At 39.8% G+C, this 21,334-nt stretch overlaps 1 protein-coding gene across 1 annotated transcript in view; it reads right to left on the minus strand.

The window, feature by feature from the left end:
• Positions 1–8,030: 8,030 nt before the first annotated feature.
• Positions 8,031–21,334, minus strand: part of INO80 (INO80 complex subunit) — a 58,159-nt gene continuing 44,855 nt past the window's right edge. The window contains 9 exon segments of the mRNA XM_009574027.1: positions 8,031–8,448; positions 9,059–9,277; positions 10,082–10,241; positions 11,339–11,494; positions 12,354–12,442; positions 13,015–13,117; positions 14,447–14,605; positions 16,258–16,330; positions 19,273–19,367. Of these exon segments, the coding sequence (XP_009572322.1) occupies positions 8,231–8,448; positions 9,059–9,277; positions 10,082–10,241; positions 11,339–11,494; positions 12,354–12,442; positions 13,015–13,117; positions 14,447–14,605; positions 16,258–16,330; positions 19,273–19,367 (1,272 nt within the window). The 3' untranslated portion in view covers positions 8,031–8,230.

A 21,334-nucleotide genomic window follows, 5' to 3' on the forward strand; every position in this document is an offset into this window, starting at 1 on the left:
TCCTATATTTGTTTACGCACACCTTGCTCCAAATGCAGGGGGACCGTTCCCCATTTTGATTTTTCTCTGGCAAATCACTGTAGCACCTTTGCAAAATCACTGTAGCACCTTTGCAAAATCACTGTAGCACCTTTGCAAACTTTAATTCCTCTTCACAAGACCTTTGTGAAGAGGTATTATTTCCATTATACAGATGGGGAACTGAGACATCAAGAACATGATTTCAAAAGCATACGGTGACTCTGAATGCACAATGTGAAACATCGAGGGATGATGTTTTTCAGTGTGCTTGGAACTGTACGTTAGGTATTCGGAGACACCACGTTGGAAAAAAGATAAATGTGTGCTCATGTAATCAGCACTAGATCATGATGCAAACATGCGAGAGCCACCTGAAATCTTCATGGCTACCCTTATGTTTGCCACTGCCCACTGAGGATCCGTGTGGTTGCGAGTTTAGTAATTTGCTCTCAGTATTCTTAAACCTTCACGTACCTAAGCTTGCATAATATTTATTTGCCAACTAAAAATTAAGCTCGACAGAGAAATTTTTATATAGGGTGGGGTGTTTTTGTTTTATACACATCGCTCAAATTTGTTGCAGTCCCTCAAGCTTTTTTAGCTCACGGCTGAGGCTCACAGCTGCTGGCACTTCCAAACTTCTCACATGCGTTTATTCCTGTAACATCTCAGACATGAGATCTGTTTTAAATTAAAAATTTAAACAACATTACTTTTCTCATTTGCTATCAATTATATCGCTGCGAGGAAGAGCTGGGCTTCTCTAATCTGTCTGCGAATATTCTACCAAACCAGCTCTCACTCTTAACATTTAGTTATTTGATTCCAGACAGACACAATGATCCATAGCTAAGGACAGCAAACCACAGTGTAACCAAATTACATAAATTATACAATACATACCTCTGATTGCATATGCTAATAGCAAGCTATCAAAGCCAGGGAAGCAAGTCTCCTTCTGCAACACTTATGATGGTGTGTTTCAAAAACACATAAATCACTTGGGGTTGTAACAGCCCGTAAAAAGAAATCGTCATGACTTCCAGTCCCAAATTAACACCATGTTTAAAAACCTACTTGCGCTTTACAGATTCAGCATGACAATCTCAGTAAGTTTTCAACTAGTCGATGGGAATTGAGCTGAGTGACAAATTACTAAAAAACTAGACAGCAATTATTTTTTTCTTTTTAACCAGATTAAATATATATCACAATAGAACTATGACTACAAGTTACAGTAAAATTATGAATACAAGTTATATATAGTAACTTCTTCCAAACTCTGAACATGACAGAGAATGATGAAAGACTGCGATCACCTGGACAAACAGACATCACGGAGCTGAATTACTCTTTCAGGAGCACTTGAAAGCCAGAGATTGAAATTGTACTATTATGCATCTTTAGATCAAGTGTTATCATTTCAAAGAAATACTGTAGTACTATGGCTGTAAATAAGATTAAATCTAAAAAAAAAATCTGGATTAAACGTCAAGAAAAGAGAGGTCTGAAGGAATGCAGCAGTTGTCCACAAAAGTGTTCATGTGAACTCTATGGAAGGAGCAGGACGTACAAGAAACAAGACGTAGAAGAGCCCTCACATCAGCACCCGCCAGATGCATGGAGTGACCAAAAAACCAGAGTATTTTGGATGTTAGTTTTCAAGATTCTCTAGAAGTTCATATAATCTGAACATCCCTTCTGTTTCCTCTGCTTGCAAAGGAAAACCCTGGAGCTTTGTCACAGGCAATGAAGAGGCGTTCGAGGGTGTGCCCGGTGGCGTGCCATTGCATTTACTGGGCAGCATTACGCTCCGCCGATCAGCACGTAGCTAATTGCAGTCACGTGCCAAAAGCTGAATGTAGTTTAAAAAAATAATAGAAAGCAACATTCAGCCAACTACGTGTGAAATTTGCTGACTATTCCATTCTTAAAAACCCCAGCAACCTTCTATAGGCTGAGTAACATACAGGCAAGCGTTCTGTGCGCTGCCATTTAAGACTGACCGTGGGGAGGGTAAGGGCTACCCAAGGTGACCGCTCCAAAGACGTCGGATCGTTACGGACCAACGCATCCACGCTTCTGTGAGGAAGTTAGCGGGTTTTTAGTGCTACTTTGATACAAGTTTAGGCTCGTCTATGCAGAAAAGTTACTTGAATTAAAGAATGATGTGAATTAGAGAATAGTTCTCCCCAATTAACCCTTAACGCAAATGCTCTTTTTCCACAAAGGGCGTACCTTGGAGGGGAGTTATTCGGGAACGTCGTTGTAGAGTAAGCAGCATAAAACCGCTCGTCCGCGTGGTAGCTGTAAAATTCTGAAATGCACTCACTAGCCTGAATACAAACTCTACCATGATATCAGGGGAAAATTGTAACACCAGAATTAAAAGAAACCTGAAAGACAGACACCTTGAAGACAGACGACATCTTCTCAGGGTACGGGGAGAGGGCTCCTGCCTGTGATTCCTAGAGGAGGGTCCAAAGGGGAAGTTAAGATGTAGGGATACATCAAAGAAACTGTAAGCATAGATGAGAGGTGAGATAAACAGGAGTGGCTTCTAGTAGGTTAGCATTTGTTAAATACATCTTGAGAAGAAAGCCAGTAGTTTCTTGTTATTAGTAAGAAAATTTGAATAAATTTAACAAATAGTCCGATCCTACACACCAGTTTTGTGTGACAGTCCAAACCAGTAGTAAATTTCCAAACAGGGTCTTCTAATCTCTGAGCAACAAGAACAGTTTTTCTTGATTTTGAAAAAGTTGGTGAAGCACTCAGGGTAGCAATGCCCACAAAAATACACATAACGCTTAGCTTTATCTTAATTCACAGTTCTCATAACGCTGAGATGCAAGGCTATGAGAGTCACGCATTTAAAAATTAACACCTTTAAACAGAGACATTTCTCCTGCCAACCAAAAGCCCCGAAGACAACACATGGGTCTTGAGAAGAGCCGGGTAAGGCCAAGGAGCAGGGAGGCAAAAACAGGTGCTTGCAAACAAACGTGACAGAGACAACAAGGGATACTGTAATCCCTGGATGCTTGGAAGCTCACATCACACTTGGCTCCTGTTAAGTACGGCGGACTTAACACAACCAGCAATACTGTCGTAGAAGGAAGAGACAGTCCACGGGGAAACCCAAGAAGGCACGAAAGTGGTGTTTCAATGTTTTCCTCCCCTACCTCATTCTATCAGTGATGCTCATCAGCTAAGGAAGGAAGGAGTCATCGTTTCATACCTGAGCACTGAAACACTTCCTCATGCCTGGGATGCAAACGAATTCCCTCATATGCCCCTAGAAGAACATTATGTAAACAGAGTTCGGTACAAAATGCCTGGAAGACCCATTAGCTTTGGAGTAACTTCACTTTCCTGAGGGAGGAGGCAGGAGCTAAGAGGAAGGTGAAGCTAGAGGAAACCCAACTCATCTTATCATGCATTTCTCCATTTCACAAGGCGTTTGTTGCAGGCTTTTCAGAGGAGCAAACGCTAATCTGAGTGCTACAATAAAGACTTGTTTACAATACAGACCTGCTGGCTGAATCTGAGAGCTGGGCCATCTGTATCATCCTAATAACGATGCTCCTGAGAGAAAGGATGAATCCTTCCCCCCTCTCATTCACCGCTACACACCTGGTGCAGGCTGCAAATCAAAAAACATCCTTCACAATTCAGTGAGTGCTTACACCTAGGAGCATAAGACGTGATTGCCTTTATTTTAGGATATATGTCTCAGTTATACTTCACATGCAAGCAGCATCCTTTTGGGTAGTGAACTACAAATTGTTTTTTCCGGCCACTCGAGCAGAAATTTCCAAAGGACAGCATGGAGCGCATCACCGTCCCTTCTTGAGCAGGAAGGGAGCACCAGACACGGCTGTAAGGCTCCTTCAGAGTTAGAATGTGCGTTTCAGACTGAATAGTCACCAAAAAGGAAAGACGGAGGCTGAAGTGAGAAGCTGAGGAACCTGTAAGTATATCTGGGAGCAGACGCAGGCCAGCTCGCTCCACGGAGAGTAGGAGATCAGGACTGGCAGTGCAGTGGTCATAGGACAGCATTTCCCAAATTACATTGATCCACATCCTGCCCCCAAGTGATTTTATCACTTGTGCTCTTCCTCCTCCCAACTGCAACTCAGCTGTTCCTGAGCTACGATCAAAGTAGTGCAGATCCCTATTCCTTCTGCACGGAGCTTTTCCCACTGAGCTTTGTGTGCCTCCCCCACTGGGAAATGCTGCTAAAGGAAATACTTTGGGAATATGGGAATAAAGCAAAATACAGCCCCTAGGCAGACAGAAGGCTTTCCACAAACGGAACATGAGACAGCAAGGAGCAGATACACTGTGGTGGGGAAAGCATGCAACAGAAAGGGGAGAAGGCATGGAAATAACACTACATTTGGACAGTGTGGTATTAATATCCTGAAGTTAAGAATTAAAACAGTTCTAGGTGAAAACGCTCCTGCAGTAACCTGTTTAACTCTTTGCAGAACAGGAAGAGGAGATCTAGTGGCTGATGAGGACAACAGACTTGACCCATGACAGAAAGAGAAAATGGCTTGCAGGCTAATCTAAATCAAGGGTAGTTTAATGAAGTGGACTTCAATCGATCACAAAATAATTAAAAACAGAAGTCAGAAGAATTCTGAAGACACCATGCAGTCAAGGAACCAAACAATTTTTAAGAAGCAGTAAGAGGTTATTTGGAAGGGACTGCACAGTGACTGTACAGCTAAATAGGAGAATTTCTGAGGACAGTGTGATGCAATGATTTTGAAGAGGAGTTGAAAGGATACTGGAGTGCTCTATTTTTATAATGTAATAATCCTACATGTTGGCTTTCACAACCTGTCTGTGGTGAGCAAGGAGTTCTTCTCCTGCTCCTTTGATACATCATTTGGCTTCTGGGTTTTTCTTTGTATTTTTTCCCCAGGTTTTTGCTTGGTTTTGCCATCCTCTAGGGTGCTGACAATTAACCACACCCATAGAGAAGATGTAAGGCAAACTGCATCGGTGCTCGTGAAGTTGCATTTTATCAGTGACCTGGCTGGTGGGTCCTGGCCACATGCTTAAGGGTTAAATTCAGCATTAGAGGTCAGAAGGAAATCCCTTTCTCCTGTCTTCAACTACCCTGCAATATATTTTTGGGGAGAAGGTAATGGTTTCAATCACTTTTGCTTTCTTCCAAAGGAATATTGCAGTTGCGGTTTTTGGTCCTCAACTGCAAGACTTAATTTGGTCACTGCTTGGGAAGACTTTGTTGACCACTTGTGGCAGTGGGAAGAATGGGTGTTCTGGGGACCCTTCTGAACTAGACATCCCTTGCAGGCTAAACTACAAAAATGTGTGTGAAGGTGGGACACGACAGCACCTTTTAGTCCTAACTTCCCAGAGGACCTCAGAAAATTATCACCTTTAAATGTCTTCAACAGTAGTATTAATCAGTGAACTGTATTTAACAGTTTTGTAGTTAACTGGTGAGTAAAATCCTATAATCAGATAGCACGAGGAATACACAGCATTCCCAACATACCCCAAAACATACTGACATCTATTTCACCATTCCAGCTTAAAACACAAACTCAGTTCATTCAGTATTCTGTTTCTGCCACTAACAAATACCTTGATCTCTCAAAGGAAAGTGACTTTCTCTGCCATTAATCCGTAAGACAAGAGCACAACACACAGTCAGAGTGAAAAGATGCTCAGACTGAAACTTCAAAGCTTCAGTGTGCACGTCTATTTTACTTACTTCAATAGAAGCATTCCCCATAGCGTTGATCACAAAACTACCTCCACCTCCTCAAAAAATTCCCAGTCTTTGTCCTTCTAGCACTACTTCCTTTCCCAAATCAAGAAATTAGAATAGAACAGCTGTCACATGAATTCTTCCTAATTCCTTGATTAATATCACAGAATCTCAGTTCTTCTATGATGCATAATACAAAGAATGCATCTGTTTTAATTTAACTTTTTACGGAAATTGCTGCACACAAAAAAGTCGTTTCAACTCCCACTGAAAAAAAAAAAGGAAAAAAAAAAAGAAAAAACTGTAGAGAATGATGTCCCAAAACGATCAACTGTACTGAATTCAACCATCACAGTTCAGGTACTATGTAATTATACATATTATACTTGCTTCTGTTTTCTTCTGACCTGCTGCATACCTACTCCAAAATAGATTATGAGACAATCAGTGAACACAGACATGTGACAAGTGTACAGCTGTAACTGAAAAAGGTTACAAATGTCAGAAGAGCGCAGACACTCTAGAGCATTACATTGAGCAGCATGTGTCTCTGGATGCATTTCCAGATGCACACCCTCCATGTTCTCTTCCCTAATCCTCTCATTCATACAGCTATATGCATAAAAAACACAAAGACACTGATTTACATAAAATTATCTCACTCCATTTTATTTAAGATTTTCTTCTCCAGTTAGTAAAAGAAAGATGTGTCTCTCTTTATACATATGTACAAGTTCAGTTATAAAAATAGACAGCACATTCAAAGAGAAAAAAAGGCTTGGCATTTGTCTGATTCCCTCTAAATATCATATATACATGTGAATAGGAGGGGAAGGGGGAAGTCTTCATGAGTTAATTAAACACCACCTCCCCCTCAATTATCCCCTGCAAATCTGTTTAAAAATCAATCTAACTAAGCTCAGTTCTGCTATTTTCAGGTGTGCAAATTAGAGGCAGAGCCAACAGGAAGCACTCGCTCCACACTGTAGGACGCCAGGCAAAGGATTGGGGTTGGAAAAAGAATTATAATAATAAAAAAAGTCATCTTCCGCTGTCACAGCCCAGACCTGCAACTCAACTTGCTTCTCTCTCAAGGGATGAAAGTGCCCCGGCAAAACAGCCTTTTAATTCAACGTGTCAGACAGAAGAACTGCCCCACACCTAAATCTCAGTGCAATGCAGACAATGCTTACAGCAAAGCAAGGGGCTACGGGGAGGGGGGGGGTTGTGCATTGAGAACGGGGAAGGAGCAACCAGAGAATGAGAACACAGATGGGCACTGGCAGCACTGCCTTCTATCAGCCTTACGGGACATGGCTACTGGTACCCGCACACCGCAGTAACTCAACCAAGCTAATACGTGTGATGATCACAAAGATGAAGGGAAAACACACTGGAAGAACAGTCAGTGGACGGCTGGGATACGAGACAAATTTTTTCCCAGGATTTGGCTGGAAGGGGGAATGGCACAGTTCTCTCTCTCTCAGGACTGTTTTTCGTCGCTCCCCTCGCAGCACTGCAAGCTGCAGAACCATGCTCTGCTACGGCACAGTGAGAGGAGCAGCAGCAAACCCTTCCTCGGCACTTCAGCTTTCCCTCTTCTTGAGATTTGTACAAATAGAGCCTTAGTTTGTTTCTAACCTTTTAAGAGTTCTGCACACCTCAAAAGTGAGAGAAATCATTCTGAACACAGCGAGCGTTTGTGCTGATGAGAACTCTGAAACGCAAACCAAACCACTGGCTTGTGGTTTCTTCCACTGCGTGAAGCAGAGGCAGTGCTGCTGCTCTCACTGTCAGTGTTCTCTGTATTCTGCGGCTCTGAACCTGTTCCTGACAGATGGTGCTGAAGAAAGTCCATTCCCTGGAAACCACCCGAGACACCTTCCTTTGCATTTCAAACCTTTAGAGAACCCAGAGGCTCACACTAGAAGAATCCAAGATTTTTTTTGCATCACACAACATCTTCAGCTTAGCCCCCAATTACCCGCCATGTACTGACCAGCTGCCAGTACAGAAATGTCTTCTGACTCTACAGGATACTCCTGGGGTTCAGATACTGATTTCATAGGGTAAAACTAATGCTGGGTTCCACCTCAAGCTACAAGAGAGAAAGTACATTGGTGTGACTTCAAGCACACACAGCTGCAGGATATTGCATGGAGTAGCTGGATGCTTTCTTGGGAATCTTTGTCAGATGTGTCAATAAAACACAAGCTGACACTCTGCCAGTTACCCCAGACTCCCTTCCCTCCTTCTCGCAGTGTCTGCAAAGACAGTTTTTTTGGAATACACATAATCAAAGTGCTCACATAAACCACCCACTCCCATTGTGCTTTGATTTTCTTTTCACACATGTGCTGGACAGCAACAAGGCATTCGTTTGCATGCCTTCAACTGGCAGGGTGGTCTACTCTGAAAGCCAATGCAGTTCAGATAAGCTTTAGGGGTTCAAAATTACTACCGACTACCTGAGGTGTGCGCACCTTTGCTTTGCTTCCGAATTGGAGTTTCTGATAAGAGACTGCTGGTCAGGTTTAAGCTTTTGGGGGTCCCACAGACACTGTTTCCTTTGCTCAAAGGGGAGCTCAAGGGAGAAGAGGCGCTTGAAGGTCCAAAATCTGCAAGTCCAGAAGGCCGAATAATTGCTGTTTGTAGAGGGCTACTTGCAGACATGCCTAGCAATGGAAAAGAGAATCAAATGCCACGTGAGCATATTATTCCACTTGTGGCCCTTCAGCAACAAACAATATACTAACAATCAGTCCTAAAACCACCCTGTATTCATGATTTATGAGAATTTAATGAAGAGGGATGTCCTTAAAATACAAGTCATCTTGCAGTAATGCCCTGGGCCACCTTCAGCTGGTGTGAAGCTGAAGCTCCATCACCATCAGTTTAGCAGATTTTGGAACCTGATGCTGTAACTTCAATGTGACAGCAATACAGGAAAGCCACAGCCATACCAATACCCAAACAATACTATCCAATTTGTCTGGACACCAAAATAAAAAACAAGAAAGAGGAAAAATATTTGGTATGAGATAACTCAAAGGGCGGAAGAAACTTCTGCAGGACTAGCCTCTCAAGGTCAGTGAAACTGGCTATCCTCTCACACCGATACCATGTCACATTGTGTATTGCCTGGATCTCAGAATACAACAGACAAGCAATACCAACAATACAACACTTTTTATCTATTTTTTGTCAGGCTGTAAACAACAATCATGTAAACTCATGTGGTTGGTTCTGCTCTGGGTAGTCTGCTGCCTCCCCTTCCCCACATACCTTTAGAGACATTGTACCCGTACGCCGCATATGCCGCTGCAGAGGCTGCCGCTGCCCCTGCTTTGGCACCTGCCATTGCAGCTGCACTTCCCGCTATCGATTTCCGGCTTCTGCCTTTCCCAGTGCCGCCTTTTGATCCACTGCCCGAACCTTTAGGACGACCCCGGCTTCGACCTGACTGGCCTCTCCCAGTGAGAGGTGTATCTTGCATTGAAACACCTTAACAAAAAAAGGAATGTTAAAACAGTAAGTGCTATAGTATTTCTGGTGGCTCACAAATGAATACAGCATCGTAACTACCTACCATTTACATTAATACTGTTCCTATTAACTGATACTGTTTATTTACATTAATACGACACTGTCAGCAAGCAGTGACCCCATGAAAAGAAATTATGTATACAAAACTTCACTCTTCGTTAACCACATCTTAGTAACTCCAACTACTTCTTACTATTATTATCAATCCAATCCACAAATAGGTGGAGGATTCTGGGTTCTACTTCAGGATGAAGCATTTTCTTACTTGAAAATAGATATGAAGTTTCTTCCATTTGCTAACTCTAAAGAAACTCGCCAAGAACTATGGCTCTACTTATTTCAGTGTAGAAAAACTATGGTAGTTAAAAACATTTGCCATTATTTAAAATTACAGCTGCTCCAATCACTCATTGGAAATAGAGAACTGATTATGAGCCCAACAGCAAATTCAAGGAAAAGCTTAGAGATTAATAGTTCTGTGGTTGTCTGTAATTTGGTAATATGCACATAAAATAACACAAGAACAAAAGGACAAAACTTTTAAGAGTAACTAACACAGAAAAGAGAAAAAGTGTGGTGAATGAGAGACTATAAACAGATTTCCTGTTAAATCAGAAATAATTTCTCAATGAAAAGGCAATTTTTTTTCCCCAAATCTTGCCAACCATACATATACTCCAGTTAAAATGCAGAAAATGTATCACCTACCCATACAAAGTCAATGTTTAATTAAGTCAATGAAGTCAAGGCAAAAGTACTGACCATTCATGGTATCTGAAACTGAGCCAGTAATGGAAGCAGGAGAGTTTGTTGCTCTTGACTGAGGTGCTGAAGAAGCTGGATCATCCACAATCACAAGCATATCACTACTGCTCTCATCAGGAGGGATAGAGCCCATATGTAATTCACTGCTGATGGATATCTAAACATGACAGAGAACAAAGCCGTTAGCTTCTCAGGTTAGGAAAGGGAAGGGTACAAACATAATAAGATCTTTAAAAGACATACAATCACAAGTAATTAATTGGTACTTGTTCTGTTCTCTTTCATTTTCTCTATGTGAGACTAGCAGCATGATACATAATCTGCCTAATCACACCACACCCTCTATTTACATGCTGAGCAGCAGTAAAGACCTCCAGGAGCTACTTAATTTCAATTCACGAAAATAGATGTTAAGTTAAGAAGCAGGAGACTAATGGGCTCAGCAGAGATTTAAGAAAACTGCTGTTCAACTGTGCATCTTCAACTGCAAGAGAGAAAATAACAGGATTCTTAACCTACTAATACTGCTAATAAAAATCTTTATCAGAAAGGGAACAATACAAGATAGAAATCTATAGAACAGAACATATTTGCTGCCAAAACCTGTTTGCAACTCTTTACAAAAAGATGAAGGAAAATAAGGCGTGTGCCACTGAGAATTTACAATTTAAATTCCAGAGAAAAAACACACTAATTCACAATCAGAAGCAAGGAAGGAAGCAGAGGAGGAGATATAGAGGAGACTAGCGAGGAGTACTTACAAAGAAACTGAATGTCAAGGAGCTATTTGAGGGACACTGTTTGGTTCAGGAGCAGAAGGAGACCATTCTTGCTATGGAAGGTATTGGTATGGAAGAAGGCACGCGGTTATAAATGTGAGCATGACAAAGGCAGCAAAAACGGAGAAGAAAGTAGGAAGAAAGTAAATGGGACTGCAGGCAGGAATGGAAAAATTTCAGGAGCTAAAAGATAGGAGAACGAGGGCATGAACTCGCTGTAAGAAAAGGGAGGCAGAGAGCAAATGAAGAGGGGGATAATGCAGTATCAAATAACATGAAGAACTGTAAGGCAGCTTATTAGCAGCTGTTATGTTTTCAATGCATTATTTTCATTTCCATGGTTCACCTTTAAGACATCTCACTTCCCCACATACTCCAAGTTCTACACTAGCTAAAATAACAGAAAGCAAGAATCCTACACGATCTAAGGCCACAACTAAAATAGTATATGGTTTAAAGCAGCAGTGAGCCTTACCTCACTGAAAGGGCTGGGCATGGCAGAATCTACACTAATGAAGGAGTCATCCCCATCAGCAGACAGGTTGGAGTTATCAGCTGAAGGAACAAATGGGATCACAAGGTTCATGCCCTCTTTCCTTCTCTTCCCATCCAATTCATCTTCCTTCTTCTTCTGAAATAAATAAAACAATACCAGGAATGAAAAAGACAATAGAACAGAAGAAAGGGAACAAGCAACCCAAAATCTCAATATCTAATGCATTATTATAACTCAAAGAATGCCATGTCCAGAACTTCCCAAAACAAGTTTCTGAAGGACATAGTAACAGATCCCTTAAAGGCTCCTTCTTTAGACTTAAGTAGGGTTTGGTTTTTTTTTTTTCTTCCTAAAATAGCTGGATTGATGGAGAATTACTCTTACAGAATTACTTTGATTTCCACTACCTTTTGGAGTGAGCTTGAAATTCTTTACCATTACACAAAATTCCAATTAATTAATGCAAAGCCTCCCTGTCTCAAAAATTCAGAATTTTCATAAACTAGTTTTAATGATCTTTTTTAAACAAACTGATCTTCCCTTGTTCCACAGAAGCCACATAGCTATATGGGTTTTATCTATGTTTGGTGCTTCATTTACATTCCCTTTTTGTCCTTGCAGAACAAAATCTTGATTAAGTCACCATTTTATATGCCAAAGAACGATCACTTGATCATTTTGGTTTTTTCAAGCAAGAGTCCTCAAATTGTTGTCTGTAGACTACTAGTGATCTACAGTATTGTTCAGGTATGCAGTACTCCCTTATTTTTCAAGTTGCTAATGATATTAAAATACAGGTAACTATGCATTACGTGTTTTGTAATATCCCTCTTCGTTGTAAGGAAGTGCCACAGATTGATGTTAAATGGTGAAGGGAAGAAGGCTTTACTCATTAGACTGCCTTTGCGTAAAATGTTTCCGCATCACATAATAGTGAGCCTGAAGCTCTTCCGGCTCTATCACTGACACAGGCAACCTCTTTGCATCAAAGTACCTTTTCAGCATATTTTTCCCTTTTACGTTTACGTTCCTTCACACGATTTGTTTCTTCTTGCTGTCGCTTCTCTTCTTGACGCTGACGCACTGTTGGAAAAGAAATACAAAGCTGTCACCACTGCAAAGATATTTCATACCCTTTTGTGAATCTTACAAGGAATTCTAGTTCTAACAGAACTGTGAAGAAAAGTCAACTGTATTAAAACTAAAACACATTGAAAACACTACTGTATTAAAACTATTTGTATCCAAATTACTAGAGTGTCTTACAGTGAAATTCTTCTTTCAAGCAACATAAAAGCATATACCTCTAATACAGCTTCAAAAGTATGATGAAATATGGCATTTTTGCTAATACTTTTTTTGTCATGACCTACATAATTCTTGACAAAGCTCTGTCATTCAGGAACAATGTAATGATCCTGAGTAAGTGCCAATAAAAACTTTATCACATCATCATGTCTCTCTTGCACAACTTCATCTTTCAGCTCAGCAGTGATATGAAACCAGCTTGTACTAACAAGAGCTGGCAATACAAAAAGAGCCAGGAAACAGAAGTTGTTATCAGCAATACATGTGTTTGTAGAGATAAAAACACAGATTTCATAAGCTAATGAAGTGGAAGATGGGGAAAATGCTGCAACACGAATTTCACATACATTTCTTTTCTAGTTCCTCATCATCCAGCAGAAGGCTGACCACCTCTTTTGGCTTCAAGGTGTCAGGTTTGAAATTGCCACCTGAAATCACCATTCGTTGGATCTAGAAAGAAAAACACAAGAGACAAAAAAAGGAAAAATCACTCAAAGCAGCCATGAACCATTCTCACTACCCTTCACTGAAAGCCAGCCAAAAAAAGATGCCAGCTCATCTGTGCAAGTCAGAATTGACTCAACTTCTCTATCATACCAAAGTTAGTAGCAAAATTTCAGGGAAGATCTATTAAGAGTATAATATGAGAAGCAACCAAGCTAGAAAGCGGAAAAAAGCCATCCCTTGTGCAAAGTTGCACTTCTTCTAAAGCACCATGTAATAAACAACAAATGATAATAGTATTAATATACTGCTGAAAAAAAAAGAAAAAATACAGCGGTACTCCTGTCAGGTATAAATTACCAGTCCTGTTTTTCAAGTAACCCGCAAGAGGATCATGCAGATCATATTCTTAAAGGATACAACATTTTTAGTCTCCTTGACTGAAAACTAAATCTCCATATTGAGTCAGTATCTCAGTTTAAGCAATTCACTCAACCTCTATTACTGCAACTATATTTAAAAAAACCCCAACAAAGAAGAGTTGTAACTGAGCAAAAGAGAACAAGCAAAAGAGAGTAAGCCAATTTCTATGATTTGGATCAGCAGCAAAAAGACCACACTTTATTTTCAGGTTGGTATCAGGTGACTCTAGTGCAGTATCCTAGAGAAAATGGGTAAGTTTCAACAGGGGAAACGTGAATGCATTCAGCTGGAGATGCTTCAGTTGCTGCAGCACCATGATCAGCATTTAATCAAGACAAAAGCTTAAAGAAACCCTGAGTACACAAACCATCTGCATGTTGTATATAGTATACCTACTGATACCAAAGAAAGTGAATCTGCTTAATTTTTTCTTGCCAATAAAGTGTCATGAGGTTTAAAGTTTCTGATACACTTACTGCTTGATGCTGCAGGACACTGAGCTCTTCTGGCAATCCTCACACCTCAAATAATTTTCGCTTGACTACCTTCCAAATTTTTTTTTAAAAAAATTCAGGTGTGGTATAACAGTGTAACATGAGAGTAATCAGTAGTCTTGACACAGCAAAGACAGAAGCTTTAGTCTTAAAGAAGTCTGAGTAGTTTCATTGCATCATAAGACATAGTTTTCATGAAGTCATAGTGTAAATAATTAGCTTCTTCCTAGTTCATATAATGCAGCTGTAATGCTGCTGTGTTAGCTACACAGATTTGTTTATTTGAACAAAGACATTCCCTTTTGGCTTCTCTTGTGTCTCCTTGCAGATACTTTTTCTGTTTCTTTACTCATTTTGACATGTGTTTTCTGATACCGTTTCTATAACTTCTTGTTCCAGATGATTTCTTTATTCTCACCTCACTCTTTTCCTTAGCCCTTTGTAAGATGCGCTCCTCAATGGTGCCTTTACATATCAACCGGTACACAGTGACTTGTTTTGTTTGACCCAGCCTGTGTGCCCGGTCCATGGCTTGCTGGTCTACTGTTGGGTTCCAATCACTGTCATAGAAAATTACCTGCAAAAGAACACCAGAACAGAAAGGATTAAATAAAACCGTATATTTAGAGCACGTGGTGATTAAACAAACAAAAATCCAATATACTGATAAAAATGAAAGTTCTGCTATACACCCTACAGAATTACCACCCCACTGCAGGCTGTATTAACCCAGCTTTGCCCAGTCCTGTGAAGTCTTTTCTGTTGCATTTCAGATGAATTCAAACTAATTGACACTGTGAATGTTTCAGCTTCCATAGAATGTCTTTAATATCTTCTTCAACAAATCTGCTTCGGAGGCACAAAATTCCTACGTTTTTCATCACATTAAATCACTGTCATGTAATTAATTCTAGTCTAACCACATCATGAACCCATTTTAGTGTTACTTACCTTAAGAAGAAAAAGTCCATCAAATCAGAATTTCACACGAAAAGTAATACTCCAATTTTTTTTCTTTCAAACCTGGATAAAGTCTAGTCTAACACTTCCAGTGCTTTTACTACAAAAAACTGAAATGCCACATAAATTCATATTGCCCTATCATTCTAACAGTACTTTATGCACAGTAAGCATACAAAACAAAAACATTGAAAAAAATTTTAGACAGCAAAGTATTCAGAAAGTTACAAAAACACAGAACTAAAAATGCTCATGCAAGGAGCCTACAGGAGCATGTCTGTGCTTCCATCTGTTTATTTCCTCTGTTGAAGCAACTTCAATCGAGAGAACTTTTCAACCCTGAAAATCCTACAGATACTTGCTTTCTTCTGATTTCTTTTAAGTGACAGGAAGAGATGATGGGGTATTTAAAGAAAAGAAATTATGTAGTATTTTTGATTCAGAGATCTTTGGTTTTGTATGGCTAAGGATTACAGTCTGTCTTGCGGTCAAATCTGCATGCACACAGGGTACTGGGTTAGAAGCACAAGGATAGCTGTTATTGAAGAGATAAATGGTTCATGTAGGCCAGTATTCCTTCCCTAGTGATAGTGGCAGCTGCTCCAGAGTGCAAATCCTTGCAACTCCCCTAAATCAGTATGCCTTTACACTTGGGTGAGTAGGGGGAAGCAATTTATCCTTCCTGACTAGCTGATACTCAACTACAAGTGAGTTCATACTTTTAGAGGCATTGCTTCATTCTTCTGTGCACAGAAAGAAGGGTAACCGATACCTGTTTTACTGATTCCTTTGCAGCTGAACCTTAAGAGCAAACAGTGATACATGAAACAGCATTCACTGTATTTGCATCTGTAGACTCCTTCAGTCGTCCAACTCTTTCTAGACTCCAATACTAAAGTATGTGGGGAGAAGGAAGGTATTTCCAACTGCAACCAAAAACTATGTACCAAGCATCCAATATTCTACAACTTTATCATCAAGATAATACTATATTGTAAATATGAGCAAAGTAAACAAGGTTATGCAATTTCATGATGTGAATGGCAGTACTAAAAATATTGATCAGCATGGCTAAGCGTACCAATTTTCACACAGAAAGACCAATTTTCCTACATAAATCGTGAGGATGGGAGGCAGGAAATGAGCAGCGTGGCAAAAACGGTGATTGGAGGCATATGAGGCAGGAAAAGCAAAGAAATATTTATACTGAAAACCTAACATCAGTAAGCCGATTTTTTATTCTGTATGACTTTACCAAATTTCACCTACCGTATCTGCAGCTGTAAGGTTAATGCCCAAGCCTCCAGCTCTTGTGCTTAACAGGAACACAAAAATATCATTCCTGTAGAGGAAAGAGATTAAAAAACGCTTATTTTGTGCATGATGAACAAGAAATAACCACAGAAGTAAATTTTTTGACGCATATAAAGTGAGCAGGGCTATTGCTATTACTTGAACACTTCAGAACATTTTGTGCTGTTCATTCATGGTCAAGAAAACCACCGTATGAATGAGTGAGAGAAGTTAATCTACACATCAGGACTGTCGTAACACGCAAACATTCCGTTTGCAATAGTAGCTTATTAATCTCTATCAAAACAAACCAGGGCTTGTTTATCTTGCCCACATTGGAAATTAAGATTTCATATGGACAAAGAACAATTTATTGTTTCACAGAACTGATTGATGTTAAAAAAAATCTTGCCTTAACAATGCTCGACTGATAAAGAAAAATAAATCTTGAAACTGTGTAGATGCAAGTTTTGTTCTAAATTTGGTGCTTTGAACAAAACAAACAAGGAGACAGGTCTATACGTAGGATGACCAAGTACTGATGAAAACTCAAGTGGTAACAGTGAAATCAGGATTTCTGCTAAGATTGTGAACCTCACTAGTGCCACTGGGGGGGTCAGCAGTATTTAAAAGTGTTTATCACCATATGGATCTGTGAACAGCTTGATGCAAACAAAGCAGACAGTACTAGTAAGAACTCCAAAGAGGCTGACATACTGTACTTTGACAGTGACAGAGCAAGGCCCTCTGCTTAAGAGAAGATACTCTGCAATGCCACGTCCTTTTGCTACCACACTGTCCATACACTAGCGCACGCAAAATTAGTAAAGCACCAGAAACTCTTGCTGAATGAGCAGCATGGGACATTTCCTTCTTGACTAACTATGTGTAGGCAGTCTGTCCTTGAAAGTCCACTCATCAAATCTAAAGGGTCTTTCTTGCCCTTCCTGGAGGAAGTGTGGGTGCATTGCAGGCTATTATGCATATGCTAGTTCAACTCAACAAATGTAAAAAACTAACGGTTTTGGAATCCATATCCCTGAAGGTCAAGTAGAACTGACTATTTCCTCATGACTCAAACTTCAAGACATTCACAAGTACTTGGCAAGGCTGTATCATAACAACCAGATTCTCAAAGAATCCGTTCTGGTCCAGGGTAAGATTTCCCCCCGCACCCCTTACAGAAACTGCCAATAGACAACAGAAATAATTATGAAAACTATAAATTAACACACACAAAAAAAGGGCCAAGAACTCTAGAATTAGAAATAGAAGGTTTCTGGCAGTCCAAAATCTAAGAGTACAAAAATCCCCTCTGAGCTATGGACAGCTGGAAGGAACTGAAGCCGAGCTGTCGATGTCTAGACTTCATCTTGCAGGTACAAAGCCAAAGGAGTCAGCAGGTGCCTGTTCACAACGTAGGTAATCCTTGGCCAGGAAATCTTTTCACTCTTGTAACGATAGCGGAACATGCATATAGACAGTCACCTGAACATCCAGCTGTGAAATGCTTCTGGAAATGCCATATGGGAAGGAAAGAAAGTGGACAGTGCCACAGACTACAGGAACAAATTATCATTCCATAGCTACATATTTTCAGCACCCTGCTAGGATATCCTGCAGGATAGTTTAGTCTCAGTCAGGCTTTTTTTCCTGGAAGTATTTCTCATAAGTAAATGACGGATAAGACGAACTCAACTAACATTTTAATAGGAATTCTTGTTTAGACTGGTTGACCTGTATTTCAAAGGCATTTCCTGCTAAAATGATTATTTTTCTTCAGTTGTTCTATTCATTAATAAAAACAAATTCTGTTCATTAATAAAAACAAATTTCTTCACTTCTTTTGGGTAAAGGACCTTACTGGAAGAAGAGTCAGGATTCCAGGAGGACATCATAACCTCCGAGGAACCCGTTTCTGACACCTGGAAACAGGCAAAAAGGTACTCCACGGTCTTCTCACTTACTTCAGGTATTTGGCACACATTCTTTTCAAGTTGTATTGCTCTGAGGAGTTTACTAGAAGACTCATCAGTGCACGACAGTCCTTCAGGTCTTTAAGCCCCATGAACCAGTGGCCTGAAAGGCTGTCTATGGCTTCCCCTCCTATCTTCAGCTATGATACCTTGGGACCACTAACGCAAGGACTATTCTCTAGTGTAGAACGTTGCTTTCACCCCGCAATAAACAATAATCTATGAACCTAACTCCTCTGAAAAAGAAAAGTGACCTTCTTACAAGCTCACATCAACGTCGAGGAAGGATAACCTTACTGTGAACTACCATACCTGAGTGAGATCATATCAAGCCATATCCCATGATTAAAAGGAAACTTAATAACCATAAACTCAATCATTATAAATAATGTTCCCTAGTGGAGACAAAATTATACTAAAATATATTAACTTATAGGAAGACGATTACATACTCTTCTTTCCTGATGTGCTCATAAAAATTGCAAGAATCCATTTTGGTTTACTAAATGAAAAGAGTTAGCATATCTTACTACCTAATAAAATCCCCATTTTATCACTTGTATATTAATTTAAGGTTTCTTAATAAAACACACTTAAATGGTTTGTTTTGCAGAAAACTAGGTCACTTTGAAAGCTCTAGCATATGCAAGATTTTCAATCTCATCTTCACAGTGTCAATTGTCAGAGCATACCAGCTAATCTTTGCTGCCTTTCTACTGAGCTTCTTTATAAGCAATAGCATATTTGGAATGGCAAGAAGCACAATAGGTAGGTACGCTAAAATTGCTTCCAATACTGTTTCACAGATGACAAATTCCTAAATACAACTGGGTTCAATACCAATACCAGTGACAAGTGGTCAGCAAACCACCTAGAAACTGCTTCAGATAAATGAGGTCCATTTGATATCAGGAAAGATAATTTAAGTGCAAATTTCATTTATTTCTGTTCCATCTTATATCAACTTTCTATGTACACACAATTTAGCACAGAAACACCTTGTAAAATACATTACCTGTTCTGAAAATCTGCTACCATGTCCCTTCGTTCAGAAATCTTTGAAGAACCATCCAATCTCATGTAGGTATGTTTCCTATAAACCATGTATTCCTGCAAAGAACACACACCAGAAAAATATGGTTGCTCTTGAAACCGTTCAATCTTGATTCTTCCAAAAAAACCCAATAAAAGCAGAATTGCTACTTACAAAAAAAAAAATTAAAAAAAAAAAATCCCTAAACGTCATCAACAGATATGCTATAAGCAATCTTATGTCAGCAATACTTTACAATAATAGAAATTCAGAAATTAAAGCTACTCAATCATATGTCAGTTTTTGCATTTCATATAAGAGATAAATGATGATGTCAGTTCAGATTTGGGGATGCATTTGCTGCACTGCAGACAATGTTATGGTAAATACCTTTTTCTATAAATAAATAGGTAAATAAAATCACTAAAATAGGAAGTTTGCTTTCACAAAGTCTAAAATTTTACTAAATCCTGAGCTTTCACTGTGTAAGCGAACCTTTCCTAACAAACCAGTGGATTTTAAACCATTTGACTAATGGTTTTAAAAACCCAGTACTGTATACTAACGTCTGTCCAGGCTTTATCTTGCTAGTAAAGCGCCTGTGAATCTCATTGCGCGCAGGAACACTTTGAACATTACATTAGTGTGTCAGCCCACAGCTCATGCCAAGCAGCAGAAGTGAAACCATTGCCTGGGACACAAATCCAATGGCATCAACCAGGAATGCTGTAGGCAAAGGCTTTTTCCAATGAGAGACATTTTTCATGCTCTAAGGTACTCAGCATTTTCCAATACCTGTGCAACTATCAATAAAATCTGAATTACACAGAAAGCTCTTCAGGCTATACAGATATCCATAGAGTTTCTCTGGAAAGATACCCTCTGATATTTTAACAATGTGATCCTTGGCTGATGAGATGCAACTCCTACTGGTTACATTCGTTAGATTTAACCCTACTGATGCATGTGTCTTTTTGAGATGCTGTGATTGCAGATCAAGACAGAAAGGAAACGGCGCTTTAGCAGCAAGAACTATTGAATTCATCTTGCTCCAAGCTGCAGTGTTCAGCAGATACAGAACTGATATGCTGTGAGAAGACATGGCAGTGCTTGCACTCTAATGAACCTTCTGACAGTACCATGCCGAGTTCTCCTTTTCACCTATCCTTCAGGGCTCCTGCTCCTTTTTTGTTCTGATTCACTACTGCAGAAGAGGTGAAAGAGCTGCCATACTACAAGGAACCTGAGAGAAAGATTGCTGTAATGGAAAGAAGCTTCAATGTATTGCAGATGAAAGAGAAAAACAGGTAAATAAAATTAATGTGGAAATGGCCGAAGTCATACTTGGTCTACCTCTACAAAACAGAGCTCATGGCTAGAGCCATTCTGGAGATTTCTGGAGTACAACAATAGAAATTTAAAGCAGAGAACAGCTACTTCACCACACAGACACTCAAGCCCTAACTTACTATTGATTTATTCCATTTCTATGACAGGTTTCTGTCACCAACTAAAACCAGAGAGATACAGTTGTCAGTTAGGCACTATGTGACCTTTTCTCCAGATCTGATCAATCCTTTTTCTATTATCATAAGGGCCTTTTCCTTCCATTTCTTTGTTACTGTCTTCATCTGCCTTCATGATGATTTAACCTTTCAACATCTTGAGTTAGTCTTCCCTCATCTCACTATTAACTATCTCTTCATCAGTGTCTTCTAAACAAACTTCAGCACAAATAGAAAACAACTTCTTTCATTCCATCGGATGCATTTATCCCTATCCCAGACCTTAGACATTTCCACTAAGACACAAATTACAAAAAACCAAGCTATTCTACACCTGTAATACTGGCATTCACGGGTTGTTCCTCCCTGCACCGCAAATTAGCTTAGTACATTAACCTTTAGCTAATTGTCCATTCAACACTGCTTAACAGGTTCCGGTCTGCCTTCATCCACCTTCCTTTGATCAAGAAGGATACTTCACAGTAGTGTAACAGTGCTCATATGAAACACCCCTTTTTTGTGAACTGTTTTTATCCAGT

The sequence above is a fragment of the Fulmarus glacialis genome, unplaced genomic scaffold (assembly GCF_000690835.1).
Source record: "Fulmarus glacialis isolate BGI_N327 unplaced genomic scaffold, ASM69083v1 scaffold37993, whole genome shotgun sequence".
NCBI lineage: Eukaryota > Metazoa > Chordata > Aves > Procellariiformes > Procellariidae > Fulmarus > Fulmarus glacialis.